The sequence below is a fragment of the Falco cherrug genome, chromosome Z, assembly GCF_023634085.1.
Source record: "Falco cherrug isolate bFalChe1 chromosome Z, bFalChe1.pri, whole genome shotgun sequence".
In the NCBI taxonomy this organism is placed as follows: Eukaryota; Metazoa; Chordata; class Aves; order Falconiformes; family Falconidae; genus Falco; species Falco cherrug.
Genome location: NC_073720.1, coordinates 43805639 through 43830464, shown reverse-complemented (window position 1 = coordinate 43830464; position 24826 = coordinate 43805639). Strand labels below are relative to the sequence as shown.

Here is a 24826-nt window from a genome sequence, read left to right as displayed (position 1 = left end):
AGAGTGAAGAACATCAGAATATTCTGAGCATGTCTTTCCTCCCTTCCCTACCTCAGCCCAAAGTTATCAGGGAAGTATTTTTCATTCATCAGTACAAAAGTATGTTATTTGTAGGAATTATACCTATTAGGAGGACACTCACACAGGAACCCACCTGTTCTGCTTAAGGTACTACACTCACAACTAAAATGAAGAGGTTCTTTAGAAAGAAACAAAACAAACTAGTTCCAAAGACTGAACACCTGTTAGATCACTTAAACTCTGTAAGGTGTGGGAAATTCAGTTACTGGATCACTGAGAAGGAAGAGAGAGAATTTTAGCTTTCATCTGCTGAAAAAATGGTGCAGAGGAGTGCTGAGGGATCAAGACAGTATTGAAAATATTTAAAACTTGGCCAAAAGTAAGTAGTACTGGAAATATATTCAGCTAGGAATCCAAACTTGCAGATTATTTTCTTTACCGAATCAAAGCCAGAACAGATGACTTAATTCCCTGGATTCTTCTGTAAGGGAAAGATGATTTTCTGCTATACATTTTCTCATTATTTTTTCAAACCTGCTAAATGCCTCAAGTTTACAGACTTGTTCTGTTTCCCTCAGGAGATTACTCCAGCACCTTGCCCATTATTTCACTATTGGGAAATTTTCCTTGATATTTATTCCTAACTACATCCAATTTCATCTAGTTATACTCCCTTTTATCACTCATAACAGTGCCAAGCTCAGAATCTCATTTAGACCGTTCAAACATTTCTAGTTTATGTTCCTTCCCATAGCTATTACACAACCAATTTCAACCTACAATCCTGCATCTACAGTGATTCTTCCAGTTTACTCTGTCATGAGCACATGCTGAACAAAGTTTGCCATCTACAAAGCGTTCCATTCCCATCTTCAATTAAACCGAGGATTGCAACTTGTGAAAACATGCTGTCTAGTTCACATAAAATGAATTCAGGCTGGAGCTCAGATCTAAGAAGCCAGTGCTTCTACACTTATATGTCCCTTCCCCCTTCCTTGGCCCTAACAAATATGTATATTATTCAAAGATATGACAAATAAATTTACATCTGGCAGTATGAATGTTGCAAGTGTGTTATTTTTATTTTTTGAAGAAAGCAGTTGCTGCTTCAGATAATAAAATCTTAAACATTTGCAGTCTCTTACAATTAATTCTATGAGCTTTTTGATGCGTTCACACTTTTCAATTCCTAAGAGAGTATGTAGGTACACGCACACCATTACAAACCTTCCCACGCTGACAGTGCCATTGAGTATTTTGGGTTTCAAACCTTTACTAACAGATTTTTCTAACAGGAAGATAAAGCATTTAGAAATACATTTTTTTTGCGGAACACAGGGCTGAGAAAGATAAATACAACTGCTGGTTGGGCTACTCCCAGCATTAACTGCAGCAGATAGTTCACATGCCTTGATGGGGTTTGTTTCAACAGCCTGCATGCCCAAAAAATATTTATACCCAAAACAGTCGCTGCCAATGCAGTTTGGCCTCGGGAACTGTATGGAAGCCTGCATACGTACAGAATACCGTGAGCTCAGCAGAGGCTTGGTCCTCTCCCACAATGTTCTCTGCTACACAGGAAATCCACAGCCCACTGTCCATGGACGAAACGTTCTTTATGGTTAGTGAAGCTGGGTTCTTACTTGTGTCACTCTACAAGCAATCAGAAAAATATATATGTGTCAACGACAGCATTAAAAACCAGGGAGACGGAGGAAATCATTGTCCGCAGCTAAATGGCATTTTTCTTTTTCTCTTCCTTCTAGCTGTATCAGTCCATGATTAATCAAAGACCTAAGTGTTTTATCCAAACAGACACAAAACACCTACACAACCACAGTGGTAGTGGATTCAAAGCTCCAAAAGTCCTGCTACAAACACTACACTCAACAATTTTTCTGTCCTTTCTCCTTCAGTTTCTACCTTTTTTTAAACACTTCTTCCCCTCTACACAAATGTCCTTCTCTCTGCCCATACCCTTGCTCATCTCTCTCTTCAACTTCATAGTTGATTTCTGTGGTCTGTCTCTGCTTCCCTTGAACTTTCTCTTCACTCCTATATTCTGTTCAAACCTTGCTTTACTCCTCCTTTTGCCTCTTTCCTTTAAACTTACCCTTGACATCACTTCCACTGCTGCTTTCTGAGCTCTACTCTACCTTGACAACATGCCTTCTCCTTCCTTCTTGGCTAAACTCCTTTTGAAAACTTCTTCTCATGAAACTTTCCACAAGAAATTACGTACCTTGCGCTACCTAAACTACTGCCCAAGTACTATTTTATGTGTTTAAGCACCGTCTAATTAAGGTTAGAATTAGAATTCTTAAAAATCTTGATTCTTATGACCCTTAGAAAGATCAGTGCCTATTTACAGCCTTAAATACCGTATTGAATATGCAGCTATGAAACACTGAATAAAGCAAATAAAGCTAGTTGTTAAAGACTATGGTTTTCTTAAATCAGGCCCTTCATATGATCTCCAGATAATTACTATTTCCATACTTGAATTTTTCATAAAATGTAAGACTTTTATTAAATAGGAAAGGAACCAAAACACATTCAGAAAATAGACAATAATTGGGATCATTTTTAAAAACTACTTTTGAGGTACTTTTCTTAGTGTACACATACACTTCAGTGCTTCACAGAACACAAACAACACACTGCAACTGTAAAACCACAGTGGCTTTCTATGGCAGTCAACAGGGACACATGGGAACACTCCTGCATACAGTCATGAGCTACTAGAATTTTGAACTTCAAGATGACACCTTAACTCCACTTAAGTTAAATGCCACTGATTTCAGTGTGACACTAGGGAAGATGAGTGGAGAAGCAAAAACCCATTACACATTTCTCTATGTGCAACTCAGAGGTGAGCGGTGCTCAAAGCTGGACTGAAACCAGTGGGTCTCAGTCACAAGGTCAGGGCTGAAATCTAGAGCCAGAAAAATCTAACCAACATCAATCAGATTCTACAGCAGCATAAAAAATGGGAACATACAGTTAGTTTTGCAGGACTAGAATCTAGTTTTAACTTTTGTCAGCATCTCTCTTTGTAAAACAGGAAAGAGAGAAAACAGGCAAAAGCAGCATAAGAGGTGAAGAAAAGGGAGGCAGAAACTGAGATATGGAAATGAAAGAAAGGAAACCAAAAACAACACTTACAGAAAAAGGAAGGATAGTTGTGAATGGCAAATTAGGTTTAAAAGGCACTCATTCTTCTGCTACTGAAAAGACTGCTGTGCTCCATGGCTACAGTTGCAGCTAGCCTGTATGATGATACCCTATGCAATCTCATGATGAAGTTATGCCAGGACAGAACACTTCTGGAAAACTTGAAGCAAACTGACCATGGCATTTCAAAGATAGGAGGGTAAAAAAAATGATGTGATCTCACTTTTTGAACAGCATCCCACATTTATTTTGGCTTATAACTTGGGGGGGGGGGACGACACACGACAACGACGGACGACAGGGGGTGGAAAAGGAAAAAGAAAGACCACAACTTGGCATATGTTCCCCAAACTTTTAATTTCTTGTTCTTAATGACAACTGATGCCTTTGGGTAGATTAGAGAAAATTTTAAAAATAAAACTATAGTTCTGCAAAGCTCTTATTTATGAGAGCTGAAAGACAGGCTAGTTGAGTTCTATACAGATCCACTATAATGATCTCAAGGAAGAAAGTAAAAAGATTATGAAACCCCAGATGTCCTGTCTCTTCCACACTGCAGGAACAGTTTTGGAAGTACACATCCTGCACTTTGTATAGACCAGGAAGCTTTAGGCAGTCTGCACCATCATGAATGCAGGAAAGCAAGCAAATGCCATCAAATTGTAAATAACAGAGGGTCTTGTCCACTTGAATGGCAATTCAAGAGGTCAGCAGCTGCATGTTGAAGATATGCTTATATGCCTCTCCTCAACAACACTTCCATCAGAAAGAATCATTCTATCTCCAGTGTGCACAGTCTAAAGTAAGGACATCAAATATAAAGATCTCAGAGAACAAAATTCTCCCTGCCTAGATGATTTTATTGAGAAGCATCTTCATATTTCATTAAAAATACTGCCATTCTTTTTTAGTAAAACCTTCACTTCAATTTCCCAGGCTTCCTGTTGTTGCCTTGTTTGTTGAAGGAAATTTCAACAAGCCACAGAATATTTACAACTAAATTCCAACACACCAAGCTTTTGGCTTAAAAATATAGTAAAATTAGAGACACATAACAAAAATTAAGAGTCATATAATAAAATTACCTTTTTTCATAATTACGGCAAATTAGATTTATTCTCTGTATGCAAATATCAGTGATAATAAAAAGACACTTGTGTTTCTGTATCCTAATTCACCACATTACTTCCAAAAATTTACAGCACTCTCATTTACAAGTGAGACAATCAAAAACCAGAATGCAAATCAGGGTCTGAGAAGTGAATTTCTGCCACTCTCCAAAAGCACTGCAGCAGTCACCCTGGACTGAAAGTAACAGGAAATCAAATGTAATTCCAACATTAACTTTCTATTTTATCTTTTTAATAAAAAGTTAACTAAAGCTGGACATGAACCTTTATTCCATACTTCAGCAGGCTTTTCATGTCTCTGAATTGTCACATACTTGAATATGAAACTTACCTCATGGTTTGAAACAAGATTAGTGAGCACCCAGGACACATTAGGGGGAGGCCTTCCAGTAGTATCGCAGTACAATGTGATGCTCTTTCCTTCCACCACGGTGATGTTGTAATTGCTTAAGTTTGCTGAGGGCAAGTCTACAACAGAAACAACAAGAACAACAAAAGAACGCATGCATTTGTATTTGACAGAAATAGACACCACTCAATTCTAAACAAGCTGTATAAATGCAAGCAAAACCACCACTAAATCAGGTATTCACTGTGATCAGTTGCTATTCAGTCAGGGAGTACAAACAGCATCTTTGGAAACATGTAACTACAATCTTTAAGCTACTATGTAACTGTATTTTCCTGCGCCTCCTCCACTTCACATCCTAAGCACACATTACTGCACGTGGAAATACATTAATTATATACGGAAATGTTTCAGGTGGGCAAACAGAATTTAGGGCAACTTCAGTTTATAATTTCAAAATAAATAAAAAAACACCTTCCCTTATTCTTTACAATAGGAAATTTAATCTGCCTGTCTGTAACAGCTGCAAAGCAACCTCTATTTTCCATGCATTGACACTGCAGCATCCCCACTGCTCTCCACAATGCTAACAGGAAAATCCCATCAGCTCCCAGTATCATGCAAAAGCCTGCAGCCTTGCCTCTCATACAGAGACACACCTCAGAGACAGCAGATCTCAAGTACTAAGTGAGGGAAACAGAGCACTGACCAGACCAAACCAGAGGAAAGGGCAGAAGAGAGAGTCAGCAACTGCACAGAGCCGCTATCCAAGGCACCTCAGCAGACTTTATTGCCCTCAGGAAAGCAGAAAAGCAGTGAGATGGTATCATTCACCAGGAAAAAAGCCCAGATTTTGCAAGAATCGGGAGTCCCCCTCCATCTCACAGAGCTATAAATCACTGTATCTCGTTTTTCAGTACCCAAAGCAATGGGAACTTTTGGAAGAGTAAATATATGCAGAATGCTTACAAAAACACAAGGAATTATAAACTGATCCTCTTCAAAAATACTGCCAGCAATATCAATAGATTTCAGGCACAGTGGACCTCACATTTCATATTTATTTACATAGCAAATAATTGCGCAACATGCTAGAAATATCCTTCTTAAAAGATACTGTGCCACCTTTTGGCGCTCTGTAAAAAGCCTTGGCCTCCCTTACGATGTATTTCTCATTAACTGTTCCAGGCAAGTTTTACTTATAATTTATCATCTCAAATAAAGAAGCTTATCTGCTGTGCTGGATACGTATGCGCGACCTTGCAATGACTTTTATTTTCCTGAAACAAGTGTTCTCTTTTTCACTTTAGTTTGCTTTGTTCTGTTTTTTAGTTAAGAGTACAGTAGTTTCATCATCAATTTGCAGGTGTAGAAGTTTAGCAGAGACTTTTTGCTTACGTAAAAAGTCCCATACAAACAATTAATCATCAAATCAGTGCGAACACATTAGCATGTCTGCTAGAACTTCAGTAAAAGCTATATGTATTGGAAATGTCCTTTTCAGTTTGATTAGTTTAATAAAAAAAATAAATGAAAGGAAGTAATATGGAAGAGAAGACAAATAATTTTCTAGGCAATGCTTTCTTACCTAATAAGCTAAGAAGATCAGCACAAGTATACAATAACTGCTTAGGCAATTCTCCCAGTGCTTTATGTAGTGCTGTAATATGATTCCCATTATAGGCATCATGGATTTCTTCTATTATGTTCACTTTATAAATCATATGTTGAAGTTTATTGAGACAGAGCTGGACAGTTTGTACGCCTTAATGCAGTAATCTGTTAGCAAAGGTAGCCATCTGCTCTTGCCTGCTGTGAATTCAAATCTCAGCAGTGTCTGTCAACTAGCTGAGCAGGAAATAAAACTAATCTTAGGGAACATTTGGATATTAATTATACTGGTTAGGGAACAAGGAGAGAAGTAATGAGATCATTTGCTTTATAAAGTTACATTTCCGCGCCACCTCTCAAAACTATTCCAACTAGTTTTGCCAGACCTGAACATGTAAAGAGATTAAAGCTCCCCACTTCCTCCTGGCCCTAGTTTGGGACAATGTCTACATGACTCTACATGACAGATTAGTGTTTCGCTGTGCAAGCCTGCACTGTTCCTACTAAAACATCATTTCAAATGAAACCTCTTATACAAGCAAAAATAGACAATGTTGGTCCCTTAAAGCCCTCCTTTTATAGCTGTTAAGTTCTGAGACAACTTCTTCTGCAGTGTGTTTTTTTACAGGATAGGCAACTGAAATTTAAGTCCTCCAATATTGGTTCTGGTTCTCATCCAGAATTACATCTAGTTCTGTTTATTTGCAAAAGTCTGCACATGTCACGTTTATGTCTGAGGGAAACAGCTACAACATGCTTGTATCCTGCCAGAAGGTTACAAAATAATCGTGCTTATTACTCCATAGATTCCTGGTTATACTAAAATCCAGTTGCAAGACACAGTAGAAAATACTGCTGCAAAAAAGTGTGAGTAGAATAGAACAGAATAGAACCAGAAACGAACAGAACAGAATAGAACCAGAAACAGAACCAGAATAGAAGAGAACAGAGTAGAATAGGAGTAATCACATTATTGTGTGTGTTTTCTTTCACTCCAGTCATAAGAAGTGGGTGGCCTTTGGGTTAATTTTTTCTGGTTGGATATCTTGAGTTAGTGAACATCAACTGCAAAGTCATTTTGGCTTTTATTTTCAGTGGCACCCAGACTGCTCCACACAGAATACTCAGTACCTGAAAGATAGCTCTGCTTGGGAAAAGCAGATAGTAGCATAAGAGCTCATATCTAGGAAATGTGATACACTGAGCTTACAAATAAAGCAATGAGACTAAGCGGCAAAACTTGTGTGCTGAAAAATAACTGTTTAAAAAAACACAATGCACCCTAATGGACACATATGCTCAGTATGTATGCTCAATGTAGTGTGAGACCATTTATACAAGTCAGTAGCATTTTGACACCTACACAACTACAAAGATATCCAACCATGCTGTATTTACTTCTGACTTAATTTGGATAAATACAGTGTCTTAGATGACTATCACTTCTGTTGATATGGATGTACATTTTAAAGGACTTTGTATACAGTCATTGATACAAGCAATCAGACACAGCTTCAAACACTTTTGTAAACTGCCAGCATAGTAAATTTAGGTTGTAGTATAAGAGCCCATACAAGGTAGACATGACATCATCTTTCCACAAGTCTCATCTTGATATGTCAGATAGAGATTACCCTGTGCCCCAAAGCTCAAAACACAGTATCTCATTCAAAATTTGACAGCATTAATAATTGTAATTCTAGATACCAGTAATAACCCTGCTAGTATCAGATTTCCTTAAGCTTGCTGTATTCTTGTCCTTAATAGCCTTCTGCAGCAATGAGTTTCACAGACGTGCTGTCCAGGCCATACACAAGAACGACTCCCTTTTACAAGTTCTGAAATTTCCCTGTAACACTCAAATTCATTGAGTGTTCTCCTGTTCTGATGGGACAGAGAAAAGAGAGTTTCTGAACTATCTCCTTAAGACCACTGTTTTTTGTTTTCACAAGTCCCCGTTCTTCTCAATAATCTATCCAAAGCTTTTCAATCTCTACAAAAATGGGAGGATGGAACTTGCTACTGAAAAATTTGAACTGTAATGTAGAGAGTTACGCAGTTCCATAGATGAAAAGCACACACTAGAATCCATGTGTTTCATTATGTATGGGTATATAACAGCTATGTTATTTCACCACATACATATTATCTGTTCTCGTATTCAAACTGGTAACACTGTTCCTAGAAACAGGCAGTTCTTGGATCAGAGTAAGCAGTCACTTCCCTCACTTCAGCACAGCCGGACAGAACCGAGACAAGCAGGAGGAACTCATTTATGTCATTGAGTCTCTCCAAATATCATCTCATGCTTCCGAAGGAACAAACCCTCCCTTAAGTAGGGGGGTTGCTATTTACCTTCACAGACCACCATTAGTGTAAACCAATGGCCTGAGGCCATCGGACAGTGAAACTGTCAAGCACCTCTATGGAATGACTCATAATCTGCACTGTGCACAGCTGGGACTTCAGCAATCACAAAACCAAATACTTTGGATGAAATTTTCAAAGGTTATTACAGCATTTGGCTACATAACTGTCAATGGAAATTAATAAAAAGAATGTGTCTAAATTCCTAGAGGGCTTTTTTCGAAGTTTTCATGCTGCTACTTACTGCTTTGTACAGAAAACTTACACTGGGCTTGATAGAGCCAGACTGTCACTGTAAATCAAAGAAAGGATATGACCAAATTAAGAAATAACTGGGTATTAATACAAACTCTGTAGTCTGTAACTCAACCTTCAGCACCAAGCTAAAGCTCTAGCCAGTATACTGTAGCAACTTTTAGAAGAAGGTCTTAAGCTAGGACAAACAAATCCAACGTTACACCCAAGATGTTGTTTCACTGGTTAACTATCTTCACAGTCATAAAAATTTTTACAAAATTATTTCCAGATTGACTTTTTCAGCTTCAGCTTTCATCTGTTCAGTTCTGGGATTTGTTCAGTTGCTCAAAAACCTTCACCAAAAATTTCTCTCAGTATGGTCAATTAGCCTCACTAATACCTAAGAAATGACATGATGAAGAAATGAGCACCTGAAAGAATACCATAAACCAAATATTGCATTAATTTGTACCACCCTTTGCATGCTAAGCCCCTGATTTTCATCAGCCTGTTGACTAATTCCCAGGCATGATGCAGTGTCACTAAACGGTTTTCAATGTGGCCCATGATATCCCTTTTTTGCTTGCCATACTTTTGCAGATCAATCCATTCTGTAATAAGAACAGTTACCAAAAAAAATCATCATCTTTTTTTCTCAAAACTGCATCTGAATTTTCATAAGGTCATTCTAATCCTTATCTGAAATCCTTAATCATATTTTTAATAAAAGTATCAGACCCAGAATGATTAAATTAATAATGAGCCAGGAACCATCTATCAAACTGAACCATGTTTGGTTTGTCTGCATGAAATGCAGACTACCAGAACTGCTAATTTATAAAATATCTCCTGTAATTCATAAGATCAGGGGCTCAAATCCAGTCTGCTTGCCTCACATAAGGTTTTGATGCAGCCCCAGGTTCTTGGCTCCCTTGGTTTTGCTTTTTCTCTCTAGAGAGAAAACATACAACTAATTACAGCACTACAGTACAGCCTGGTAACACCCACTACTTGTACTGTCTGGAGCCTGAAAACAGGATGGTTGACAATGCAATTTGCTAAGAACTGTGCATATGGATCTGCAAATTTCAGAGGTCTTACTGGCTTTGAACAGGTTGTATCAATGTAAAAAAAACCCCACAGTTTTCTTACATCATTCTATTAAAATTCTGCATTGTTTGAAAATACAGAAATGTTTACAAATTCCAAAGGTCTTTTCCTGTGGGCTTTTATGGCTTTAAAAAAATAAAGCCAAAAACTTTCCAGTAATTCTAGCTATAAAGCTAGCTGTTGGATATGTGCTGCACCTCCTGTGTTCCACTTAGCAACTGTCTGCAGCCAACAAGCTCTGAGCCAGATTTCAGCCATGGAGTAAGCGGGCATGTTTCCACCAAGGTCTACAGAATGACAGGGCCAAAAATCAGCCTGGCTGCATCTTTAGAGCACTGCAAAGAGGATACCCCAAAAGTTCACATGCAAAACATGAATTCAATAAACATAAATAATTGTTTCCATTTTCTGTTGTATCACAACTACATAATCAAAATGCTTAGTACATAGAGATAATCAGAGAAAACTCAGAAGTTATTAGAAGATGACAACCACAGCCATACCAATGAAAATAAAAAAATGTTAGGCAAATAAAATACAGGAGTAGCAGAAATTAAGAACATTTTTAAAATTATCATTTGTCATGTCTTTTTTTTTTCTAGAGCCCAAAGATCACTTTTATCTTCAGCTACACAGAAGAGAGGCCCACAGCTTCTCATTTCTCTGCTCTAATCACCAGTCAGTACTATCCACTGAATAGAGATACGCTCGCCATGTGGCACAGCAAAACTTGATGGGTGTTTTCCACAGTGACCATGGTATTTTGCACAGGTCTGACAGGGTTAAGCTCAAATAGTGTCAAACACTCTACAAGTTGGTGGTGAGGATGCTGTCCCCAAAGGTGTAGGTTATATTCCTGAACTGAACTTGAATCCAGGGAAGGACAACAAAATCTCCTCCTGTAGCCTCTATTTTTTTAATATAACAACAACAAACAAACAAACAAACAAACAAACAAAAAAGAAGAGCAGCTCTTGTTAAGCCACCTTGAAAGGAAAGCCCTGAATTCCTACCGTTGGGAGAGACTGAGTCCAAATGTAGATGTTCCTTGCCAAAGCCCTGAGAAGAGTCATTCAGACCAGAGTTTAGGACTTTCCCATGCCTTCAGCATTTCCTAATGAGCAGTTGGAAGGCATACACAGACTGAACAAGCTCATTTCAGAACCTCTTCTTGCTAGATGTGCTTGTCGCTTCAGCATACCTTCTTAGGAGTCCAACTCTCATTTTCTTACTGTGCCAGATCTGATACTCACAACACCCACCTCATTAAGTCTATGGAGAAACGTCTTTCTGTTGGAAAACACAATGAGTGATGTGGCAGCTCCCCGAACCACCCAAATATTTTAAATACTAAAAGAAATCTGCCTCCAATCATGACACGCCTGATTGTCATATTCATCTGGGAAACTTTACAGAAAATAATTAACCAAGTACAGCCCCTCCTGGAAGATGATGAGTCTTCAAAGTACACTTTCCCAGAGCCAATACACCCTTATTTTGCCTTTAAACACTCCATCACTCCCTGCTTGACTGAAATTATCACTAGAAGCAAAGTTCTGTAAGTAGAGCTAGTGTTGCTACAGCAAAGACCACATAAGTTGCTAAGTCATCTTCATGATTACAGCAACAAACACAGCCTCCACAGACCTGTCATCCCATCCAGGGCTTCAAATGCCGTCATGAATGCCGTGCAGGCAAAAACTATGAACAGCAGTGCACCAGAACAAATTTACTTGGACAGCGAGCTGTCTTCTGCAGTCAACCTGTACAGAAGCTTTGAAGGTTGCTGCTGACATTTCAAACCAGATGAAGGACTTACGTTTCCAAGGTTTACACCAGGTCCCTACCTTCTGCCCAGGACCTTTCTTGAAAGGCTAGACCTGGGTTCTAGCAGGAAGGTGCTGAATAAGAAAGTATCTTGCAGTACTTGAACCGTATAATTGACCTTGTCCCTGGTATTAGTATCAAAAGTTTGTCTGCAAAAATTTGCAGATTATGTGTTTCTATAGAGGTTATCAACCTTATCGAGACTTCCCTTGCTAGCAGGCTCCTGAAGGTACCCAGTCCTGTTTTCTTTCAAATTCCCCGAAGGTTTAAGGAAATTAAATTACATCTAGAGAAACTGTTCTTAACTGGTATTTAAGCTTCAGTTTATCCACAACTTTCAAGACAAAACCAAATACATTGAGTGCAGTTGGGCTGAATACAGTAGCCACAAACTTAACAGATGAACCAAAAGCTAAACTGCCTTTAAAATGTAAGTTAATGAGGCCTAAACTAGCTTATGCAAACCTCTAACAAATGGTTTCTTATTCACCCACTGCATGTAATGCAGTTGCAGTTCCTGTATCTTTATCTGGGAAATTTAATGCATGCCCAGGAAATACTGAAAATAACACTGACCTATCAAAAATTGCAATGTGGTAAACATGTAATCCTGAAACAGACAAACTCGATGGGTTTCACTCTTGATACCAAGTATACCATATACCACCTATATGGCTGAAAGGATGCCTTCATGAAATGTCCTCACTTTGAAAGTTAAAAAAATAATTTATTTAGACTTCAGGATACAGTTACCTAGTCATCAGTCTTCACCTACTTACATCATAAGAGCAAAGTAAGAATATCACCAGCCAAGTCACATAGTTGTTCTCCCTCAGTATATCAGTACTCACACTTAAGCAGATGTGTCAAGTCAGGCACAGAGAGCGCCTCTGCAAACCTGTGCAACACACAGTGTTCAGGAACAATACTTGAGTGATCAAGATGCATTTCTTTCCCTTAGATAGTGCCTTACTTCTTTCTATTTCTAACCTGCTTTTTAATAAAAACCTGCTTCATTCAAACCAAAGCAATTTTAAATTTAAGCAAACATAAAATTTAAAATAACCAAATTAAAGAAACTCAATCAGAATTATAAAAGAATTCTGTTTTTTAAAAATATGAGACATTCGCATACATCACATACACTCAACTGTCATTCACAAGCCCTGATTTATTTATCATATGTATAGACATCTGTATGAAAGTTGCTGTTTCCATGCTCACAAGGAAGTTATATACATGTCTTTGAAAATGAGATCGTTACCTTTTCAAATACCCATAAATGCTTGGTTATTTTCACTTAGAAGCTGGAATAATGAAAATTGTTTTAATTAAGTTTGGAAAATTCTAACAACTTTGGAGCAGCAATGAAACCCCATTACTGTCAAAACTCTCATAAAGAAACATTTTTCATGAAACCTATGATCACAGATAAGAATTAAAACTCTTACAGAGAAAATAAGAACAGTTTGCCACCATACATCATGCATAACATCTAGTTCTTGGGCCAAAATAAACAACGCAGGCTAGAAAGCCCATGAATATTCTCAAAGGTAAACACGGAGAATGTTTAATGCTTTTTTTAAACTCACTTCATTCTGCCTGTAATGTTCTCCTTCTGATAGTCTTATCTGTGAAGTCTGGCTGATAATGGAAAAAAATGTCAACACCCACTAGATTATGCCTTTGCTTGTGGTTTTACACTGCATTACACTGTGATTGTATAAGATCTAATGCTTATTTTATTGACTCACTAATACTACAAATGTTTTCTGCAAATTCAAAAAAATAAACATATCAATCCTTCAGTTTGCCTTTCCCCCTTAGAATTTACAACCACCTGCCTCCAGTTTGGTATTAGCATTTACTTATTTACCTCTAAGACAAAAATCAATCACCAGAAAGAGTGAGAAAGAGCCTCAGAAAGAGGCTGAAATGCAGCCAGATCCAGTCCAGTCCATTTGTAGTCATCTGAACAACTGCCTGTAAAAATTCATGTCTTTCCCAACTGAGCAAGAAATGGGCAACCCATCTTTCCAGATGGTAACTCTACATTACAACAACTTCCAAAATTTTGTCAGTCACACACAAAAAGCAATACTAAAAGCAACACGACAGTATTTCACGCACAAGGCAAAAGACAGACAGATGTCAGCATTCATGAAGTCCCATAGCTCTCAGATCAGACAACACTTCTGCTGACTAGCTGCATGTGTAAACAGACAGCCAGTCTGAACATACTTTTGCTATATGTACAAAAAATTCATACATGGAACTAATTTGCCACTTTATTCAGTAGATTTTACCTAGCATGCATGACCAATGACAAGAACGAAGACATCTGCTGAAATGGTATGTGATAAATAAGCACACAAAACTAGGGCAGTAAGCAAAACAAAGCCAGATCAAGCACCACACCAGCATATATAAAACAATCTGGATAACTAAATTGGCCAGATATGGTCAGATTGAGACCCTGAGCAACAAAAAATCCATACAGGACTGCAGAGACAGCTGCAGAAGCCAGGCCTCTCCCAAAGACACCACAAGTAAAAAGACTTGGAGTATCAGTAAGTTCAACAATAGCAGCTGAGTAACTGAATGCCTACCAGAAGGAGCAACCAATACCTTAATAACCTGTCCCAAAGACATGGTCTTGCCTCCTTGGCATTCACTGAGCTCCAGGTGATCTGCAAGCTGATGGACTTTGGAGTGACCTTACCCCAGGCATAGGACATGCCTTGCTTCCAAGGGCTTAATACACTGCTGGCAATTGCCACCAGAGCTCACAGAAGCAGCAATAAGAACAAAGTGCTTACTTATTTAGCTCTCCTTGGTTTTCTAATGCTATTTATCAGACAGAAACAACAAAAAATAAAGACGATGGCTTAAGTGGTGATGCTGTCCACATTGTATAAACAGCCAGCAAATGCCGTAAAGATGGCAAAACTCAACACCACCATTCCCCTCCACAGAATGCTCCACTACTACTACTGCGGTAGATGCAACTTAAAAACCTTTGACATAGTAATTAAGCATGAATTTAAAAGTTAAAAGAACCTGAAAATTTTCATCATACATAAATACATTTCAAATGCAGTTGAAAAAATAATTCTGCAAACAACATAACTGATTGACACTTCTGATATTGCAGCTGGAAAGGATCTAGATAGTAAGCACGCCTGACTTTAAACCTCAAGAAAAGAAATCACAGAGTTGATGGCATCTAAATTTCAACCAACCTTTAATCAGCACATTAATAAACACTTCCACCATATAAACATTAAGTACCGCAGAACTTTGCTAATTTTCACATCAATTATCTACGAACCAAAGTCTTATGATCAAGAAACCACAGCGTTCTCTTCCCAGTAAGACGTTTATTAACAGCACACAGTAGCAAAATGCCCTGCTACCAAGAGATTAACCACATACTGTACAGGCCACTTCTTATAATATTATGAAGAAATTAATAACACCTACACACAAAGGAGAGAGCGTGTTTGCTTAGTTCCTAGACTGAAAAAAATTAACAAACCAGAGGGATGGGATGAAACCATTTCATTAGCAGAGAAAATTACAAAATGTTTTATTAACAAAATGCAAAGGCCTGCATGCCCCAAAATTTCTCCTGACATCAAAAGGAGCTTAAAAGGTCATGTAGTTCACAGGAAACAAAGTTCACATATGTAAAAAGCTGAATTATTCTTCTACTTCAGTTCTACTAATTAGCCTCTCAGAAAGTTCTGGAAATGAAATAAACCAGCTTCATCAGTGGACGGTTTTTTTAATTGCCTTGTCTTTTAAACACAGAAAAAGATCTGCAGAGCTACCGAAAGCAAGAGACACACATTAGATCTTTCAGGTGTCTTCTAGAACACAGCCCATCATGGTGGTGCAGTTCTCCCCGTTCTCTAGGCTGCTCTACAACCCTGGGAGCTGCTGACCAGGCCTCATTGCGCCTTAAGTGATGGGTTGGCACTTTATCACCCCTTGACCGTACCGATCACTCTCACTCAGCTAAGGCAGAGAATGGCAGAATGGCACTGTCTGTACCGGAGCAGGGAATGAGAATGCAGACAATCAGTTATTCCCTGACAACCCCAGAATGCTCCTGCCCAGACTGTAGCCTGAGTGATAACCCCAGTGGAACAACATTGTTCTTGGAATTTTTGAAAAGTTACCAACTCAGTTTGCGGCCGAGATGGAAATTTACTGATGACTAAAGCCAATCAATTCACAGCCTTATAAACAGGGGTCCTAAAGTGAGACCCTTCTGAGCTCTCCTAGACCACAGCTGCAACCAGCATCTTCCTCTGAGCGGGACACCGCTCAGAGCTCGCAAACCCCTATGTCTGTGATGCTCAGAGGACCACTGCAGAAAGCCAGTGACGGGGCCTGGGCTGATACCCTCAAGGCTCAACCTTTTGACCACTGAGGAATGCAAAAGGCATTAGGTATGAATTTTAACTTGTATACCTTTGCCATAATATGCATTGCAAGCTTGAAGTAGGTAGGTTATTTTTGTGATTTAAAACAAATCTTATTGATTTGCTTTGCTCCTAAAATCCTATGGATAATCTTCAATTGTGAAAAAATTCTCTCTCTCCTCCTCCATCCCCTCCATCCCCCCCCGCCCACCCCCCCTACTCCCCCCCCTTAGATACAAATCATTGTCCAATTCTGAGACTCGGACTGAACTTAGCCGCGCCTAAACTCTGTAAGAGTTTAAAAAGCAAAGAGGTCCACTCTAAAACTTGTGACTCAATGGAAGGATCTCCTTTACCCTTCTATGCCTTTGATCTTTAAAAACTATTTCCAGCTCTATTCTGACATGATTTCAATTCAATTTATATCTATGCATTTACTTCATATATAATAAGTAACAGAGTGAACACTGCCATCAAATCTTGTGCAATCACATTTCCACAAATTCATGCTAAACCTATTTCACTCATGCTCTTTGATGGTAATTCTTTAAGCGACCTGACCTAAACCACTCCTTTTGCAACACCCATGCTCACCAAGACAGTCATTCCCCTTCACCTGGGATTCTCTGTTCTGTGCCTAAGATAAGGCTGTGTTGTCATCTTTTTTAAAAACCTATGCCCTGCATTGGTTCTTTTGGAAAAAGGTACATCAAGGGGAAAGACTCACTAAAAGAAAAGAAAAAAAAAACAACCCTAACCCAATTATGTAAAGTTTTGTGATATTTGGACCCTGTAAAATAACATAAACTAACAAAGTTTCGTGATACTTGGATCCTATAAACTCACATAAACTAACATAGATCAAGTTTTGTGATATTTGGACCCTCTAAACTAACATAAATAATGTGCAGGCATGTGCGGACATCCACACAGATCTTCAGCAAAATGCACGTTTCCCATATGCAAATTCCACATACTGCAAATTCCAATCTGAATGCTGCACATATTCACCTTTTCTCCTCCTCTTCCTCCTCTAGTTGGAAGTACCACCTTCCCTTGTTACGGCAAGCATTTTAGTCCAGATATGCCCACAGGATGTGTGGATGTATGCCCACAGGATGTACACACATGCACGTACACATCATCAAGAGTCAGAGACAAGTCTGTTGTGACTACAGATAGTCAAGAACTCAGAAGAATGAAATAACGTCTCATTAGTTTAATTCTAGGTATTTAACATCACAAGTTTTCAAAGGAAAATCCCAGTTACCTAGTACCTTCTCAATGTGCCAGCCAAGAATGGTACAAAAGGCTATGCTGGAGTTCCTGGTTTGTACTTACTGATCTCAGTGCATCAGGTGACCCTTCCACACCCAGCAAAATAATCTTCCATCCAGCTGGAGCAGACAGCTGGGGCCATTTAGCTCAGTCTGGTATCATCCCCCACTTCAGGTTAATCAGATCCTGCAGCTCACACAGGTTGGGGTTTTATTTGGTCACACCAGACACCAGCATCATTTTTATTATGAATACACCACGATCCCTAGCTCCAGCAGGAAGCTGGACACAAGACCAACAGCATGATACATGGCCATAAAACATTACTGCCATTAAACACCACACATGTTGGGTCTGCAGCAGGTCTCCTCCATGGCTGCTCCTTGCTGGCAGCTGCTATCAGAGTGTTTCGCAGCCTCCGTATAGACAGTGGAGAAAAGGACACTCAACAAGCAAAGGTGGAAGGAGAAAATGTATCGGTTTGTGTTCCTCCTGCCATCCACCTTCAGTTATAGCTTTCCCAGTCCAAATCAGCCCTCCATGAGGATACCCTTGCTCCCTTTCCTTTTTGCCTGCCTGCTGCTGGGCACCTCAGCTCCCCACTCTGCAAAGGAAACTCCAGACTCCAGCAGGTCTCACGTCATGTCAGAAACAGCCAGCTTCTGTCACTCGTACACAGAGGATGAAAAATCTCTTCAACTGGCAGGTGAAACCTTTCACCAGCTGTCCCAGGACCATATACAGGCATCAAACATATATACAAAAAAATTAGGGAGATAGCCTTATTGTTACATCATTTTCCCACTGTCTCCAGATCCATAAAAAACTAAAGCAATATGCTGCAAAATGATACAAAAATAAGGTTGTTATGACTCTTTTGCATAGCCTTTAAAAATCAAGTCAGATGAGTTTTACCTATGTGAAGAACAGAGCTACTGCTAATTTGTCTCTGTTAGCAGGAAGTTCTGAATTTTCTTCCTATGGTCCTACCACTAGGGTTAGTATTTTTTAAATAAAAGAAAGATTTCATTAACAATAAACACCTGGGAAAAAAAATTCAAGGGAGTAAAATTTTGTGTCTATTGAGCTTCAAATCACAACTGTTTCATTTTACAAAGGAACATGCATTTTATATAATTCTTGTGAGTTTTCTAGAATGTGTCTTGTTTTCCTGCACTTGAATAATGGTACATTCTTAAAGAATCAAGGAAAACAAAAATAACCCAAAACGTCATGTGAGGCTCCCAGAATTATTCCATGTGTGGTGAAAGACCACTAAGTGGTTAATATCTCCACTGAAACATTTTCCTTTAGCAGTACTGTTGTCATCCTGAAAGGTATCTTGTAAAAAAACACGTTTGTTTTTCCTGCTTCACAATAATTTAGCAGCAAGTTTATGTTAAGGGTATTACCGCAGTTTGGGACCTTCATATCCAGCAAGGTTGTCCTCTTGTTGTTGTCATCTGTGCAATATAAATCCTGAGTTTCTGTGTAAAACTTGGTCTCTTGGAATTTCTTGATCCACATAATTTCACAGGAACACTTAAACGGATTGTCCACCAGTATCCTATAGCAAAAAAACCCAATTTATTTAGAATGCAGAATGTATCATGCATATAGAAAAACATGGTGGCAGGGGGACTCCAAACACTCAGCTGCATACAAGTAGAAGTTGAACCCTTTAGTTAAGAAGAAGGAATGCAACTTTTAGTAACCTCAATACAACGCAAGCTGCAAGCAGATAACCATTCCCATGTAGAGAGTGAAGCTCTCCTTGCACCAGGAATCCAGACTGTCATAGATTGGAGACACTAAAACAGCAGGCTCAACTACTATATCCAATTCACCAGTGTAAATCAGGAGCACATGGACAACTGGGCTTTCCATCAAGTTCCATCTTATTTCATAAGAGTCAAGCAGAGATAGTAATTCCTCCCTTCTACACTTGACTCTGTTCAGCTACCTCAGAGAGATCATACTAGAAATGGTTTACTGCTGTGAGGTAGTAAATTCTTCATAGAATCAAACAGTCACGGATTATAAGCACACTATAACAAACTCCAATCATAAAAAAACCCTTCAAAATTCATCCACGACAGCACTCTAGAAAATCTCACAGTAAAGTCTTAGGTAACGTCATTAAAAAAAAATAAAGAAAATGGAAAAAACGGCCCTGAAACAGAACTACACCACCTAGCTATACAGTATGCTGCATGGATTTTAAACCACAGGTTAACAAACTTACCAAATTCTAGTTTTAAAATTCAACGAAACTACACAACAACGTAATGCAATAATACCCAAGTAAAATATGAACAGAAACATGCCAATGTCTAAGTAAGAAGTGACCCAGCATTACTTTTTTCTCTTACAGGCATAAATGAGATCCAATAAAGCATGTGCAAGTGACTGTTCAAGGCATCTCATTACAAGAACAATTGTTCTTAACAAAATTTCATGGGTATTTTTGATGTACAGAAATCAGGTTGCTCACAGAATCTATGTTCATAAATGCCTCCTGAGGATATGAAGTGTGCAAATCAGGAAAAACTCAGCTTATGAAAGCTGTAACCTGTTCCCCCAAAAGCCACCCGTAGCTCTTTGAGGATTAACAGCTGTAGGGATCATTCTTGCAACTCTCTGAAGGAGCAATCTGTATTCACAGAAGTAATCTGTTGGACTTTTAACACCACCACAGAATTGCTTGTGCAAGACACAGAATATGAACATTAGGATCCCTTGGGTCAAAACCTACAGCATTCATTTCCAAAACCAGCAGGATTTAGTTCCCATCTCCTGTTTCATCATATAAGCTCCCTGTAACAGAGAAATTTGCCTTGATCAGTGGCTGAGCAGTCCTTTTCTTCCACTGTTTTATTTTGTGTCACACACACCAAGGGAGTTAGGCACATCACAGGCAGGATGCTGGATTGAGTCATGATGGCCCTCCACATACACTTGTGTGAAAGAAAGTATTATGACCTAGTAAGAGCAAATTACAAGTCTTTATCTTGTTCACTGTAACTTTACAGCTGCAGCTACAATTTGTTCTAAAAGAAGCAGCCTTTCAAAGTGGCATCTCCTTCTCTACATGCCTGGTGAATATCTCCTACTTCACCCTATCCTGAACTTTTCATCCCTTTATGTTTTAATTTACAAGAGTGCTAACAACAGGACACTTGTTCGTCAGATTTAGAGGAAGTTCCTCAGAAGCCTTTTATGGCACCAGTCTCCTCTCTGATTCCCCTTCCAAGACCCGTCTTTCTGATACTCCACCTATGTATTCTAGCCACTTACCAACAGAATTATTCCATTTTATCACTGTTTTTTCTCTCTTCAAGCTCTGATTTTTCCCCTCTGGTTTCTTTCCCTCGCTTCCCCCACGCCTGTTTACCTCACTTCATTGCCGTCTCTACTCGCATAACTTTAGTTCTTCTATCCCTACACTCCAACTGTTTCCCAAGCCCACGACACTCCACCTCAATTTTGTATCCACCCCTCCCTCCCTCCCTCTCTCTCAACCTGTCCCTCATCACACATTGCCTCCATACCTCAAATACCACTCAGTGTAACCTTCACACCATCCATTTTTCCCATGTCTGCCTCACTCCCAGTATCCTTCCCCCGCTTTTACTACCAGAACACTGTACGGGCACTGTTTAACTTGTATTAAAAACATGAATATATTCACTCCTGATTCACATCAGCCAGTTGTTTTGCCTCTAAGTGCTATTTCTTTGCTTCATTAAACTTCATTTCCATAATTCTTGTCACGTATTTGTAACATTTGATTCTCTCTGTCCCAAATCCTTTTGTATTTATGTTTCTGCCCAGGAGCAAACCAATTTCTTGAGAAACATTAGCAACACACACTGTTCCCCTTCAAAATGTTTGTAAGCACTCACTCTATCCATGGCCAAAAAGCTGTTCACCTGAGATGGACAGATTCAAGACTGACTTGATTTCTCCTTCCAAATAAGCATGTTACTGGCAGCAGACAAACTCCAAGAAACTGGGAGCAGAGTATGCCTTCAAAACTGCAGTTATTTCCTTTTTTGCATGCTTCCTGAAGCATGCTCACACTTAAATTTGCAGCCTGGGGACAGGGGCAAAAATTAGTCCATTTCTCCAGTAACAGCTCAGAAAAAAATTGGAGAACCTCAAGCTTAACACTGTGCACCAGTCTGAGTCCTGTACCTATTTTTTTGAGGTCACAACTACAAAATATAGAACCTACAGCCAAGTACACACTAACAATGGCTTTTTCACAGGGACCAGATACAGCCAATGAAGAAACAGGGACTTCAGAACCAACACATCTATGCAGGGCATACAGCAGCTAGCCAGTCTCTCCATCGGAGTGCTCAGCAACCGCCAAGTTATGAAAGAAAATTCCAGTGAGCAATGTTCCCTGGGCTGTAAAGAAAATGATTATACCAACTTAATCATCAACAAAACATACCTAAGGGGCATAACCTCTTTCTGTGGCACTGGGATTTTCTTTTCTCATTTCTCACATATCAAAGTTTACCCGAAAAGGTTGGAGATTGGAAGGCTGGTGTTGCAATACTGGGATCAGCATTTTGGACAACTTCTGACTGTGCTATGAGGTACTGGAGAGCAATCTCCCCCTCCTCCGCAGCCCCTGCCCTCCCAAAGCTCCTGCAGGCCTTCTGTAGTCCCACATATTAGCAAAGAATGCACAAGATGACCAAAATTTTGCAATGTATACTAATACAGAAATTTTGCTTGATGGAACAGATGATAAAATGCAGTATTGAAACAATCAGCAAATACATGTTTAACAATGCTTCATTACCAAATGACTATATAAAGCACAATGTAACTCAAAGAATTTGAGAAAATAAAAATATTCTTCAATAGCCCACCATAAGCATAGCAGCTGCAGGGCCAATATAAGAATACGAGAGACAGGCTTCATTTGAAGATCTGTAGAAGGTTGTATTTTCACTAGATCACATACTTAATACAAACACCAGTTTTGTGTTAAGTCATCTCAGAATAAAATATTTTAAAGCTGAAGGGAAGAGGCTATTTTGACCTCTACATTGTTTTAAAAGATATACTTGACCTTCTTGAAGCCCTGGAATTAAAGTTTCTCTGCATTTAAGCACTTAGCATTGCTGCATTCTTTGGATCAGAATTTCATTTCTAACCATCAGTGGACCTCTACCTTCAACAGAACAAACTTCAAAGTCTTGTTCTTCCATTCCAGCCAAAAATAAGCTTTATTTTAAGAAATGACAACTTACAGATCAGACAAACCCAGATGGCGAAAAGGCTTCTTGGACAAACTTGAGAGTTTGTTTCTGGATAAATTGCTGTGGAAAAAGAAAGATTGAACGAATTAGAATTGCTTCTTCTTGCACTGAAATAGTTTGCGTCTCTTAAAAAAACATTAAGAACTCAAACCAGCTCTAAAAAGCCCTTATTCTTTTGACTTCCATTGTAAAGAAATGGTGCTCAGCTTTGGTTTATGATTTGATGGGTTTCAAGGGTTTGAATCCAGTCTGCATATAAAGTCAAAGACACTCAAAATCAAACTCAGCGAGGATCAGTATTTTCACTTTTAGCACTTCTGTTCATTGCAGAAAAGCAGCAGATTTAATTGTGTTTCAAAAGTATTTTGTAAAGTCCAGGTGTTAATTACATGCTCAATTTATTCATAAGTGAAATGGGTGGATCCCTTTCTTTGATGCTGCACCAAACTCTGTACTCACATAAGCCCTCTTTGCATGCTAGCACACATCCACATCAGAGCCTTTTAGTTATTCTTTTCAAATTGCATATACAATATGCACCCACGTGGAAGATCAAAAGGAAAACTGTAAAATGCCTATATTAGGCTTTTTTATGTCAATTAAGCATTTATGGTTTCCAGTGGTAATTAAGTGAAAGGTCCTCTCCCATTACGCGGAGCAAAGAAATGTTCACCTGCATCAGAAATACTCCTCCCCTCCCAGACTGACAAAATTGCCTTCTCCACCCCAAAGTGAAATAATGCTGCTTTTATACAGTCTTACCAGTCCACCAGTTAAAAAGATAGTGAGAGCAGTAAACTGTGTAACTGCCAGCATACAGTGCAAATCAATGTGATGAGCCAAAATACCACCAGTTTCATGCAGTATTATAGAGGTGCCACAGGGGCTCTACAGTTAAAGTTGGATTGCATTTAAAACCAGGGATTAAATATCTTTTTTTTTTTTCCCCACTCTGACTAAAGAACACAGTGTTTACTTCCCGAACTTTCAATCCTTGATCTCCAAGGACAAGATAATTTTCAGAGAAATTACAAGTTGGTTCTTCCACAAATGCTTAGAAGAGAATCTTTAAGAGATTTTATTTCCTGTACTTCCTTCTTGATGCCTTCTGGCAAACAACAGCCTGAAGTTTATAAATTGACTGGTCCTGATGTGTCAGAACAAAACAGATGAGCCACTGTTACATTAGTCAGGTGAACTGGACTTCCCTGTGGTAGGTGCTGGTGGAAACATCTCATGGACCCTGATCAGATATATCAAAATAAAAGTACAATTTGCACCCAGGACGGAAGTCATGTTTAAGTAAAAACTGACACTATGATTTTTTCCCTAATACATATAAGCCATACGTTGGGAGGTTGAAAGGAAGAAGTTGAATCCTCTTAAGGACCTGGGCTTCCGTCTCCAGCACCAAGGCAATGTGAAGCACACCAAACTCCATCCCTTTTCACTTGCCATGTAGGAGGACCCCTCCAGTTCTGACATGGCCAAGCAACACATGAGCACATGCAGATGCCCCTGTGGTATTACAAAATGAGGCATGCACCTGCTTTTCTGACCTGTACATCAATTAAATCCCACCTTTCCCAAAAGACAACCAGATAAACAGCGGGCTTTACCTGCAGACAGGTGCCCATGCCACTCCCTACTCTAGTGGGAAGCAACATATTCCAGGTCATGTGATGGCCAGGTTTGACTCATGGTTTCCAGACAGCATAGGACCCTGCTCCTCCATATCAGGAGAACTCCCTAACCATCAGACAGTGGGTTCCTCACGGAAATCTTTGTCCAGCTGAGGCCATTTGATTTTGTGTGATCTTCCCTGGAAGCCTAATAGGACAGCCAGACTCCAACTCTGATTCCAGACAAAGGCAAATCAAAGGGGATTTGAAACCCTCTACCACCAACAACTTCTTAACAGTATCACAGTACAAATCTGAAAACGGACCACAAACATCTCACGTAAGACCCCAGCCATCCTCTGAGATAGTACTTCTCTCTTTTTCGTTT

The 24826-nt window shown here is 39.1% G+C and overlaps 1 protein-coding gene across 1 annotated transcript in view; it reads right to left on the bottom strand.

Moving 5' to 3' along the window:
* The window catches only part of NTRK2 (neurotrophic receptor tyrosine kinase 2), a 211382-nt gene that overhangs the window by 162829 nt on the left and 23727 nt on the right, over positions 1-24826 (bottom strand). Inside the window, exons 4-7 of the mRNA XM_055699474.1 lie at positions 22808-22876; positions 18947-19101; positions 4657-4793; positions 1542-1674 (exon numbers count right to left, since the gene is read on the bottom strand). Coding sequence (XP_055555449.1) covers positions 1542-1674; positions 4657-4793; positions 18947-19101; positions 22808-22876 — 494 coding nt within the window. The remainder of the gene's footprint in view (positions 1-1541; positions 1675-4656; positions 4794-18946; positions 19102-22807; positions 22877-24826) is intronic.